At 50.1% G+C, this 12,404-nt stretch overlaps 1 protein-coding gene across 1 annotated transcript; it reads left to right on the forward strand.

The window, feature by feature from the left end:
* Nucleotides 1–1,220: 1,220 nt before the first annotated feature.
* LOC125544703 (subtilisin-like protease SBT5.6) lies at nucleotides 1,221–6,475 on the forward strand. Its single transcript, XM_048708446.1, has 10 exons — nucleotides 1,221–1,431; nucleotides 1,619–1,713; nucleotides 1,878–1,975; nucleotides 2,100–2,261; nucleotides 2,363–2,474; nucleotides 4,149–4,713; nucleotides 4,816–4,916; nucleotides 5,046–5,403; nucleotides 5,504–5,717; nucleotides 5,851–6,475. The coding sequence occupies exons 1-10, from the start codon at nucleotides 1,333–1,335 to the stop codon at nucleotides 6,381–6,383; spliced, it is 2,337 nt and encodes a 778-aa protein (XP_048564403.1). The 5' UTR covers nucleotides 1,221–1,332; the 3' UTR covers nucleotides 6,384–6,475.
* Nucleotides 6,476–12,404: the final 5,929 nt, after the last annotated feature.

Raw genomic sequence — 12,404 nt, forward strand, 5'->3', positions numbered from 1 at the left:
CTCCATCACACGAATGATATAGTTGATTTTCTTTTATCTAGTATTTTTGAAACACCTTTTGCTTAAATGCTCGTTGCAACACACGCATGGCACATGTTAGTAATAACTAATAAGTGCATTTTCCCGAACTTCATCGGCATCCTACTCGGCTAGCTCGTGCTACCAGGCACTCTTCCTTGGTGCTTGCGGAGACCCCCACTGGAAGCCGACTTGGAAACCGTGGGTGTTGTTATGCATCAAGTTCTTCATATGGCTGGCGATGAAGGACCGTTCTCGGACGGCCGACCGTCTTGCTTGTCACAGCCTACCCCACTGAGTCCACTTGCGCCTTGCTTGTCACAGCCTACCCCACGAGTCCACTTGCGCCTTTTGCGACCAAGAGAAGGAAAGCATGCAACATTTGTTGGCGAGCTGCTCATTCTCTCGGCAGGTTTGGCACAACATTCTTGGTTGGGCTAGATCATCTTCTGATCTACTGCATGAAAACACAGCTTTCCAGACATGGTGGGCCACATCTTGCGCCCACACACCCGCTTCTGCTCGCAAGGGTCTGACGTCCCTCATCATCCTCACTGCTTGGTGGCTTTGGAAGCACCGAAACAACTGCATCTTCAACAACGAGCGGCCATCGGTTACCCGTCTCTTCACCACCATCAAAGACAAGGCTCGCCTTTGGGCAAAGGCCGGCTCAACCGGGATCGAAAACATCATCCACGAGAGTTAGCCTCTATCCGATCGGGGATGAGCAACCCCTAGCTATGTGCTCCAACGCTCGCTACCATGTCTCTCTGTGTACGTGGTCTCATGAGCGCTCGTATTCTCATGTTGTGACTCTTCTTTTATTAATGAAAAGATATGCAACCTTTGCATATTCACGAAATAAATGCATTTTTTCATGACATGAGATGAAAGACACTATTCTTGTCTGAAATTAAGACACTGGTGGATGCGATATGAGAGCCAGGCTAGCTCTTTTTGTTGTTGGTGAAAATGCCAAGAGTGCAGAGTTTATGTATCCAATCCAGACCACAATATCCAAGTTAATTAACTCACCACAGCTTCAAGCTGAAGCTAGACACTAGGACGAATACCGGAGAGATTCTTTCGCCAAAAGGGAAAAAAGAATACTGGGAAGAAAGCAGGAAATTATACAAACAATAAAATACGTACAAGAAGCAAAAGATGGTATCATCTCAGAGGGGTAGAGACAGTCAAACTATTCCACCGTGTCCCTTTCGCCCTATCCATCGCCTCGCCACAGAATCTGCATAGTGTATATATAAACAGCCTCCAAGCCGTCGAGACACAGAGCGCGCGAGGTACCGCGTTCCGATGAAGACGGCAGGAGGAGCCATGTCCCGACTTCCCTTCTTCCTCTTCCTCTGTCTCTTCTCCTTCTTCACTGCCTCTGCCTCTACCAAGCAAGGCCAGGTCATCATCTCGATCGATCATTCTATTTTTCGATGTTAATCAACAGATTTCTCACGGGTCTAGTTTGAGTTTGATTAGTTCATGGCCGGCAGTCCTACCCTTCATGACGCAGTTGTTTTGTTTATAGCTCCCTCATATGCTTAATTTTCCATGAACTTCCATGTCGCCCGCCGTTGTGGATATACAGGTCTATATAGTGTATCTGGGCGAGGACGCCGGAGCGAAGTCAAAGGGGGCGATCCTTGATGATCACCATGCCCTCCTCCTCTCCGTCAAGGGCAGGTACGTACACGTCCATCAATCGATATGCGTATGATACATGGCGCGGCCGTGCACTGCTCATACATACACCTATCGTCCTCGACATTTGCTGTGTGCTGCCTGCTGATAATGGATACTAGCAAGTCGCAGCTAATCATTCAGACGCTCTCTCTGTGGTTCACCAGCGAGGAGGAGGCACGGGCGTCGCTGCTGTACAGCTACAAGCACACTCTAAATGGCTTCGCGGCTCTTCTCTCCGAGGAAGAAGCCACAAAGCTTTCAGGTAATACATGTGCACTCACAGTGACACTAGGGATTTTCTCAAGATAACACTGTGATTTATCCACCACTGTTGCCTATATGTCTTTGTGCGTGCGTTTGGCTGATGCATGTGGCGCGTTCTGCAGAGAGGACCGAGGTAGTGTCTACCTTTCGGAGCGACGGGAGGTGGTCCCCGCACACCACGAGGTCTTGGGAGTTTGTGGGCTTGGAGGAAGGGCTCAGCCAGGGCTGGCTGCCGTCCGGCGCTCACGCCGGCGAGAATGTCATCGTAGGCATGCTGGACTCCGGTGAGAAGGCTCTCTACCGACTTGCGTGCTTCCGGCCAATCAACTAAAGCCTTCACGTGTCGACGTTTCGTTTGACAAGAAGCGGCTATTTGAAACTGCAGGGATCTGGCCGGAGTCGAGGAGCTTCAGCGACGAGGGGCTAGGGCCAGTGCCCGCGCGGTGGAAGGGGGTGTGTCAAGAAGGAGATTCCTTCAATTCCTCCTCCTGCAATAGGTAATTAAGCCGGCTGCTTGTGGGTTTATTCGGGTATAATCAGCTCTTATTAGTAGTTAATACTGGATAATACGCATTCATATGTACTTGTGCGCACCGCATCATGCATTCGTACGTGGCCCTGCTTTTCCGTGGGATTCCATGGACGCCTTGCTGGAACATCGGTTAGTCGGTCTATTCAGGCTAGTATTTTTTGTGTGTTTCTTTTTGCTGAAAATAGGGGTCATATCCCATGGCGTCTTGCCATCTTCCATCGTGTGACCATATCGATCGACCACTTCGTCAAACTAAAAATCATAGCAATGTCGAACTAAGACTGCTTACAAAACAAAAGGCTGGCATGCAGTGCATCAACCTATGATTGAGATGACAAGACAGTGACGACTGACGACCAAAGGAGAACCACCACCACCACACACAGACACATAGCCGGTCTACGATGTCGATGTATCCGAACTAGAATATCCGGCGTGGGTGCCTGCACGCTTCAGCCGGGACCAGACTGTGCACGTCCGAACGAAAACCCGAGATGGCGGGCCAGCTCGGGAGCAAGACTGAAGACTCCAGCTTGGCGCCTTCTCGACTCACTGCAGTGCACAGCTTGTTTTATAATCTCTGCCTGCATGGCTTAGCTGACGTACAAACAGTCCGCCGTAGAGTAGTTTTCCCTCTAATGCAACTGCGGCGGCAGATTGGGTAGAACCCCGTGACGCCTTCCTCCCAGTCCGTGTAACACGAGATCCCTGTCAGCCTGACAGTGTCAGATTTTCTTTCCGAGAAAACCAGTACAACAAACATTAAAAAAAATAAAAATTACATTCAAATTACAGATCACCTCGATAATTACAAGCACTGAAGTAAGTCGAAGGCGCGGCGCCGTCATCGTCTCTCCATCATTGGAGTCGGGTACAACTTGTTGTAGTAGGCAGTCGGAAAGTCGTCATGTTAAGGTCTCATAAGACAGACGAGCGCAGCAGAATAGCAACCACCGCTGATGAAGAATAACGTAAATCGGAAGGATCCAACCTAAAGACACACGAAAGTAGACGAACAACTATGAGATCCGAGCAAATTCACCAAAAATAGATTTGTTGGAGACACGCCACCACACGCCCACCAACAATGCTAGACGCATCGCCGGAACGGGACTAAGCAGGGAGACCTTTATTCCATCTTCAGAGAGCCGCCGCCATCTCGCCATCTTAAACAAGACACAAATCCTAACAAAACGGAAAGGAACGACTAAAATCAGAGCCCTCCCGTCGGCCCTTGCCAGTATCCACTGCATCCCCTGGCCTAGGGCCATGAGAGACGAGGCAAAGCTGTGGCGGCGCCTGCGAGAGGCAGGAACCCTAGCTTTTTTTTTGGAGGAGGAGGAGGAGCGGCAGCGTAACAAACATGCGATATGAAGAAATCACACGGTAGTTACTCCGCTGTGAACTCTTAACAGTGTCAGATGTTACTCCCTCGTGACTCGAGAGTTGCAGAAAAATCGTCGTGATATCATGCAAACTTGTTTAATCAGATTTTGTTAGCATAGGCCAAATCAGATGATCGTTAATCGGATTGTTAACCTCGATTTTCTGTCACTGTGCTCGTCCATACATATTTTTCCTGAGTTTAATGTCCATAAGTACGTACACTTTCTTTACCTAATCGTACGTACGTACACAGGAAGGTAATCGGCGCGCGGTACTACCTCAAGGCGTACGAGGCCCACAACGGCAGGCTGAACACCACCTACGCGTACCGCTCGCCGCGCGACCACGACGGCCACGGCACCCACACCGCGTCCACCGTCGCGGGCCGCACCGTGCCGGGCGTGGCGGCGCTCGGCGGGTTCGCGGCCGGCACGGCCTCGGGCGGGGCGCCGCTCGCCCGCCTCGCCATCTACAAGGTCTGCTGGCCCATCCCGGGGCCCAACCCCAACATCGAGAACACCTGCTTCGACGCCGACATGCTCGCGGCAATGGACGACGCGGTCGGCGATGGCGTCGACGTGATGAGCGTGTCGATCGGGTCCAACGGGAAGCCGCCCCGGCTACCGGACGACGGCGTCGCCATGGGCGCGCTGCACGCCGCCAGGCGCGGCGTGGTCGTCGTGTGCAGCGGTGGGAACTCTGGCCCCGCGCCGGCCACCGTGTCGAACCTTGCGCCGTGGATACTCACGGTCGGCGCCAGCAGCATCGACCGCTCTTTCAACTCCCCGATCAGGCTTGGCAATGGCATGGTGATCATGGTAAGCGCCTAAGAAGTTTCATGTCACGCAACGTACGTTATTCTTGTTTTTTTTTTCTAAATAAAATGGACTGACGCGTGATTGACCGTACTTTCGTACCAGGGACAAACGGTAACACCATATCAGCTGCCGGCGAACAGGACGTATCCAATGGTTTATGCAGCACACGCCGTGGTTCCTGGCACTCCCGCCAACGTTACCAAGTAATTAACAAACCAACTGTACTGAATGAAATCTCTTTAAAAATGCTCCACTAGTACTAACAAAGTAACAATCACTCAAGAGTCACACATGCTAATCGAACAAGGTTCAAATTTCGTATTTGGACGCAGCCAATGCCTGCCGAATTCGCTCTCGCCGAAGAAGGTGCGAGGCAAAATCGTGGTGTGCTTGAGGGGGAGCGGCCTGAGGGTGGGCAAAGGCCTGGAGGTGAAGCGGGCGGGCGGCGCGGCGATCGTGCTCGGCAACCCGCCGATGTACGGCAGCGAGGTGCCCGTCGACGCGCACGTGCTCCCCGGAACGGCAGTCTCCATGGCCGGCGTCAACACCATCCTCAAGTACATCAACTCCAGCGCGAACCCAACCGCTTACCTGGATCGCTCTAGGACAGTCGTGGACGTGAAGCCGTCGCCGGTTATGGCACAGTTCTCGTCGCGTGGACCCAACGCCCTCGAGCCCAGCATTCTCAAGGTACAAGCACAAACGGCATCCATTTGCATTTGCATCTTCTCAAGATGACTCTTGTCGATTATCTGTGCTAACTGCATCTGCATGCAATGTGTGCGTGCAGCCTGACGTGACGGCGCCGGGCCTGAACATCCTGGCGGCATGGAGCGAGGCGTCGTCGCCCACAAAGCTCGACGGCGACGATCGCGTGGTGAAGTACAACATCATCTCCGGGACATCAATGTCGTGCCCGCACGTCTCCGCCACCGCCGTCCTCCTCAAGTCTGCCCACCCCGACTGGAGCACCGCCGCATTCCGGTCAGCCATCATGACCACCGGTAATTTCCCTTCTCCGGCAACGCGATTTGCATGCATAGGCCCCAAGTTCTTTTTCTTTTTCTTTTGAGAATGCAACTTTTGCATGCATAGGCCCAACTTTTTTGAGAATGCAACTTGGGTGTCGTTTTACAGCAACAGCCTACAACGCGGAAGGCGGCCCAATAATGAACGCGGACGGAACGGTGGCGGGGCCCATGGACTACGGCTCGGGCCACATCAGGCCCAGGCACGCGCTGGACCCGGGCCTCGTGTACGACGCGTCCTTCCAGGACTACCTCCTCTACGCCTGCGCGAGCGAAGGCGCGCAGCTGGACCACTCGTTCCCGTGCCCGGCGAGCCCGCCGCGTCCGCACGAGCTCAACTACCCTTCCGTCGCCATCCACGGCCTCAACGGGTCCACCACCGTGCACCGGACGGTGACCAACGTCGGCGAGCACGGGGCGCGTTACAGCGTCGCCGTTGTCGAGCCCATGGGCTTCTCCGTGAAGGTCTCGCCGACGAGCCTCGCCTTCGCACGCACCGGGGAGAAGAAGAGCTTCACGATAAAGATCGCGGCCACGGGGAAAAGAAGTCGGCGTCTGAAGATGAAATATCTTGCAGGCTCGTACACGTGGAGCGACGGAGTCCACGCTGTGAGGAGCCCCGTCGTTGTTCTCGTCGCGTGATCGTTCATTCTTGCCATTGCTGGCCAGATTGAAGAATAGATGAACACGTACAAAACTATTGTGAAATCTATCAAAGTCACGAGCCAAAACTACTCCCTCGTTGTGCATGTGCTATACGCCAAAAGGATGGTGGGTTCGTGTCCCGTTATGGAGTCTCGGGATGCCAATGGCTGCGCGCATCGGCATCCTTATCCACACCGTGCGTGCACCACCGTCAGTCCTCACCGGCGCCCGTGGCCGGCAGACCAACCACACCCATTGTCCAAACTGCGCGGCGTTACAGGTGTATGACCGGCAGCGGTAGTTCACGCCGACACGACACAGTCCGTTCGCTTTCGTGCATGCTGCCACAGTAGAAAGCCGTCGACGCGGGACTCGTCGCTAGAGTCCAGGATCGCAGGATATACCACGAGCCCACGCATGTACGGTGCGCTGGTAGCTTGACTTTTTCCATTCCAACGCGCGCTGAAATTTCTGGGGTTGCTTGGATATTCTCTATCGACATAAAGTTCGCGAAAACGATGGCAAGAGTGACGCTCCACTTTGTATTCACTTGCACAAGATTTTTACCAAGTTTATATACCTACTAATATTGCACTAAGAGCAGTGACGGAGGCAGGAATGCATATAATCTGATGTTTGGGAGGGCCGGCTACAGGCAATAGTAAAAATATGTCACTGGTCATATGCATAATACAAAGGAAATTAGGATGTTGGGGAGGGCCCGGGTCCTGGCTGGCCACCCCCCGCCTCCGCCGCTGACTAAGAGCATCTCTAGTTGATCCCTTAAAAAGTAGAGGAGTAAACCATCGAGTAAAGCTTGGTAGACTATTTTTACTTTACTAAATTTTGGCCGGACCGAGCAGATCTCCTAAATTTAGTGGAGTAAACTTTTTCAAATTTATTTCATTCTCGGGCATTGAAATAAATTTCATTGCCTTTTATTTTTATTGAACGACTTCTTGATACACCGGAGTACATAACTCACCAATTCTTCGCAAAGAGGATCGATCCAAAAAAAACAAGAACCATAATTAGATATTTCAATAAAAATTCCAACTTCGATAACTGCTCCCACTATTCGAATTAATATTTTCTCTATGTCTTCATTTTGACCATTGTTGATTCTCTCAATTGGCTTCTCGAGCTTGTATCTTGTCTCTACTCTAGTAAGGAGTGAACCAACATCTGTCAATTTTGTTGCTATCAATAGATCGACGTACTCTTCTTCTCGAGCCGTAGGAACAAACACTCACCCATACTTTTCGCACTTGAAGAACACCCATCCGGGATGCTTCAGCGTGCTCAAAACTCGATGCAGCACTTGCCGCCAAAAGTGGTCACACTTGATGACAGGCAGAGGAGAGCTGACGAGCTAGGCTAGTGTCGAGCTCGGCTGACGGCCGGGCGTGGCTTCGTCGATGGTCCGTCAACTAGTGAGATCCAAGCGGTTAGAGGAAGAGGCGATACCTAGATGCGGTGTAGAGTCGTTGTCGAGGGTGCGCGGTTCAATACCCGGCCAATCCATGAGAAAGGCGACAACGACGGCGGCCGGATGCGTCAAATTCGACGACAGTCGTAGATCTGCCGATTTACGCCAATAACGGCGAGAGAGGCCCAAATCCGAGTGGATGAGGAATGTGGTGGTTCCCACGGAGGGTCGGCAATGACGGGGAGTGGCCGGCGGTCGCGGGAAGAATGGCTCTGGAGTATATGCGACACAAGGGTGGGGTGGGTGCGGCAGAAAAGGGGACAAGATTGTTTGCTCGAGCTGTGGAAGGCCGGCTAAAATAGGCGGCCGCCGAGTGGGGTAGTAAATTTTTTACTCTATTGTACGGTTTACTACATCTGCTAGGTCTTGGTTATAGGAGTAACCCTGAAATTTTACTCCTCTGTAGCATTTTAGGCGATCGGCTAGAGATACTCTAACGGGCATGGCCCTTAAGTGTGATTTCTGAAAGAAAAATAGAGCTGCGCCATAATTTGTTGTGGGGATTTCTCAGTTCTTAGTGTCTGAACCCATCAACAACAAGCTTACATAGATTTGCCAGCACTTGGAACTTTTGCTGAACTAGTTAAGCAAAACAAACCACACGTATGTCCCGCCGGGCAGGCCTAACGTGCAGTGGTTTTGCAGTTTTGGTAGGTCCGTACGCCAAAGCCAAGCAGCTTGACGCGATCCTTTTGGTTTTGTTTTTCGGCCTTGGATATTGACGTGTCTCTTTCCCTTACTTCCTGTTAGCTGGTTGATTGACACTTGATATACGTTAAGTTCGATCCAGCTGGGCGGGCGTGTGAAGTGCAGCAGAACAAGTGTTCCTGTCATAATTGACACTGTTCATCAGAAAGTTGCGTGTTTGGTATGCTGCACCGAGAGCTGTGCAAATCCGACCTGCTGACACCTGTTTTCTTATTACTCAAATCAGTTTCTATTAGATCTGTTTTTTAGTCAAATCTAGTTTATCTTAGATTAGTATAATGTTGCATTCAACCAGATACAGAGTAGATAAACCCACAAACACAAAAACGACTCAAAAATGAACGACTATGACTATATGACCTGAAATTATTGCCAAAGGCGCAACTGAATTTGTAGTTGTTGCATAACCACAGCTTTCGTCGACAATGAGCAAAATCAAGAAATCCAGCCACTGAAGTACCTGCAAATATCTGTAGAGGAACATATCTTGAAGGAGAGCCTTGTTGACATCAGGTTTCGCAATGTTATTAAGCCTCCGTTCCCCTGGCTCTTCTTCCTTCCTTAAGTTCTAAAGAATGAGCTTTTGATGCCCAAATTAATGACCTGGTTTTCAAAGAAGAGTTCCCATATGAGACAGAGGATTCTGAAGAAATAACGGTATATATGAATTTGTAACCAACTAGAAAATTCACATAGTTTACAATCAAATGAATTTAAAATGTAGGAAATAAATTTAAATAAAATAAAAGATACAACTATTGGTTTCCTATAGGAATTCACATATACTCGACCAAATCATTACGAAGTTTTTATAGGTCTGGATATAAAGTAGTGATTTGGGCCTTTCTGCGCAGCTTAGGTGGAAGACGAAGAATGTGAGATGCCCGATCACGCATTTCATGATGAAATTGAATGAAATGTGCAAACGTTGCCGCTCCACTCTCCGGCTTAACCAAATCACCCTGGTAATCCTGCCCATTGGTCACAGATGTCGTCATCGCGCTCATCCTCTACGATCATGGTGTGCATGATCACACAAGTAGTCATCACCTCCCACATAGTTTCATCGCTCCATGTTCTAGTAGGGTGTCGAACAATAGCCCAACGAGATTGAAGCACACAAAAAGCACGCTCCACATCCTTCCTAGTACCCTCTTTCTTCGTCAAACCTAACCCTCTTCTCTTCTTGGGGCTCAGCGATTGTCTTCACAAATTTAGACCACTGAGGATAGATACCATCAGCTAGGTAGTATCCTTTGTTGTATTTGTGGTCATTGATCTCATAGCTGACCTCTGGAGAATTGCCTTCTGATACTCTCGAGAACATCGGAGAGGGATGAAGTACATTGATGTCATTGTGAGAACCTACCATGCCGAAAAGAGAGTGTCAGATTCAGAGATCTTGTGATGCCACAACTTCAAGTATAATGTGCAACCATCAACATGTTGGAAATATGCCCTAGAGTCAATAATAAAATGGTTATTATTATATTTCCTTGTTCATGATAATTGTCTATTATTCATGCTATAATTGTGTTATCCAGAAATCGTAATACATGTGTGAATACATAGACCACAACACGTCCCTAGTGAGCCTCTAGTTGACTAGCTCGTTGATGAAAAGATAGTCATGGTTTCCTGACTATGGACATTATATGTCATTGATAACGGGATCACATCATTAGGAGAATGATGTGATGGACAAGACCCAATCCTAAGCATAGCTCAAAGATCGTGTAGTTCGTTTGCTAGAGCTTTTCCGAACGTCAAGCATCATTTCCTTAGACCATGAGATTGTGCAACTCCCGGATACTGTAGGAGTGCTTTTGGTGTGCCAAACGTCACAACGTAACTGGGTGACTATAAAGGTGCACTACGGGTATCTCCGAAAGTGTCTGTTGGGTTGGCACGAATCGAGATTGGGATTTGTCACTCCGTATGACGGAGAGGTATCTCTTGGGCCCACTCGGTAATGCATCATCATAATGAGCTCAATGTGACCAAGTGGTTGATCACGGGATCATGCATTACGGTACGAGTAAAGTGACTTGCCGGTAACGAGATTGAACGAGGTATTGGGATACCGACGATTGAGTCTCGGGCGAGTAACGTACCGATTGACAGGGGAATTGTATACGGGATTGATTGAATCCTCGACATCGTGGTTCATCCGATGAGATCATCAAGGAGCGTGTGGGAGCCAACAAGGGTATCCAGATCCCGCTGTTGGTTATTGACCGGAGAGTTGTCTCGGTCATGTCTGTGTGTCTCTCGAACATGTAGGGTCTACACACTTAAGGTTCGGTGACGCTAGGGTTGTTGAGATATTAGTATGCGGTAACCCGAAAGTTTTTTCGAGTCCCGGATGAGATCCCGGGCATCACGAGGAGTTCTGGAATGGTCCGGAGGTGAATAATTATATATAGAAAGTCCAGTTTCGGCCATCGGAAAAGTTTCGGGAGTCACCGGTATTGTACCGGGACCACCGTAAGGGTCTCGGGGGCCCATCGGGTGGGGCCACCTATCCCGGAGGACCCCATGGGCTGAAGTGGGAGGGGAACCAGCCCCTGATGGGCTGGTGCACCCCCCTTGGGCCTCCCCCTGCGCCTAGGGTTGGAAACCCTAGGGGTGGGGGGCGCCCCACTTGGCTTGGGGGGCAAGCCACCCCCCTTAGCCACCGTCCCCCCTTGGAGATTGGATCTCCTAGGACCGGCGCCCCCCCTAGGGGTCCTATATATAGTGGGGTGATGGAGGGCAGCCGCACCCTAGCCCCTGGCGCCTCCCTCTCCCTCCCGTGACACCTCTCCCTCTCGCTGAGCTTGGCGAAGCCCTGTCGAGATCATCGTTGTTTCCACCACCACGCCGTCGTGCTGCTGGATCTCCATCAACCTCTCCTTCCCCCTTGCTGGATCAAGAAGGAGGAGACGTCTTCCCAACCGTACGTGTGTTGAACGCGGAGGTGTCGTCCGTTCAGCGCTCGGTCATCGGTGATTTGGATCACGACGAGTACGACTCCATCAACCTCGTTCTCTTGAACGCTTCCGCTCGCGATCTACAAGGGTATGTAGATGCACTCCCCTTTCCCTCGTTTCTAGATAACTCCATAGATTGATCTTGGTGATGCGTAGAAAATTTTAAATTCTGCTATGTTCCCCAACAGTGGCATCATGAGCTAGGTCTATGCGTAGTTTCTATGCACGAGTAGAACACAAAGCAGTTGTGGGCATCGATATTGTCAATTTACTTGTCGTTACTAGTCTTATCTTGATTCGGAGGCATCGTGGGATGAAGCGGCCCGGACCGACCTTACACGTACGCTTACGTGAGACTGGTTCCACCGACTGACATGCACTAGTTGCATAAGGTGGCTAGCGGGTGTCTGTCTCTCCCACTTTAGTCGAATCGAATTCGATGAAAAGGGTCCTTATGAAGGGTAAATAGAAATTGGCATATCACGTTGTGGTTTTGGCGTAGGTAAGAAACGTTCTTGCTAGAAACCTATAGCAGCCACGTAAAAACTTGCAACAACAATTAGAGGACGTCTAACTTGTTTTTGCAGCATGTGCCGTGTGATGTGATATGGCCAAAAGGATGTGATGAATGATATATGTGATGTATGAGATTGATCATGTTCTTGTAATAGGAATCACGACTTGCATGTCGATGAGTATGACAACCGGCAGGAGCCATAGGAGTTGTCTTAATTTATTTATGACCTGCGTGTCAACATAAACGTCATGTAATTACTTTACTTTATTGCTAAACCGTTAGCCATAGTAGTAGAAGTAATAGATGACGAGACAACTTCATGAAGACACGAT

Source organism: Triticum urartu, chromosome 3, assembly GCF_003073215.2.
Source record: "Triticum urartu cultivar G1812 chromosome 3, Tu2.1, whole genome shotgun sequence".
NCBI lineage: Eukaryota > Viridiplantae > Streptophyta > Magnoliopsida > Poales > Poaceae > Triticum > Triticum urartu.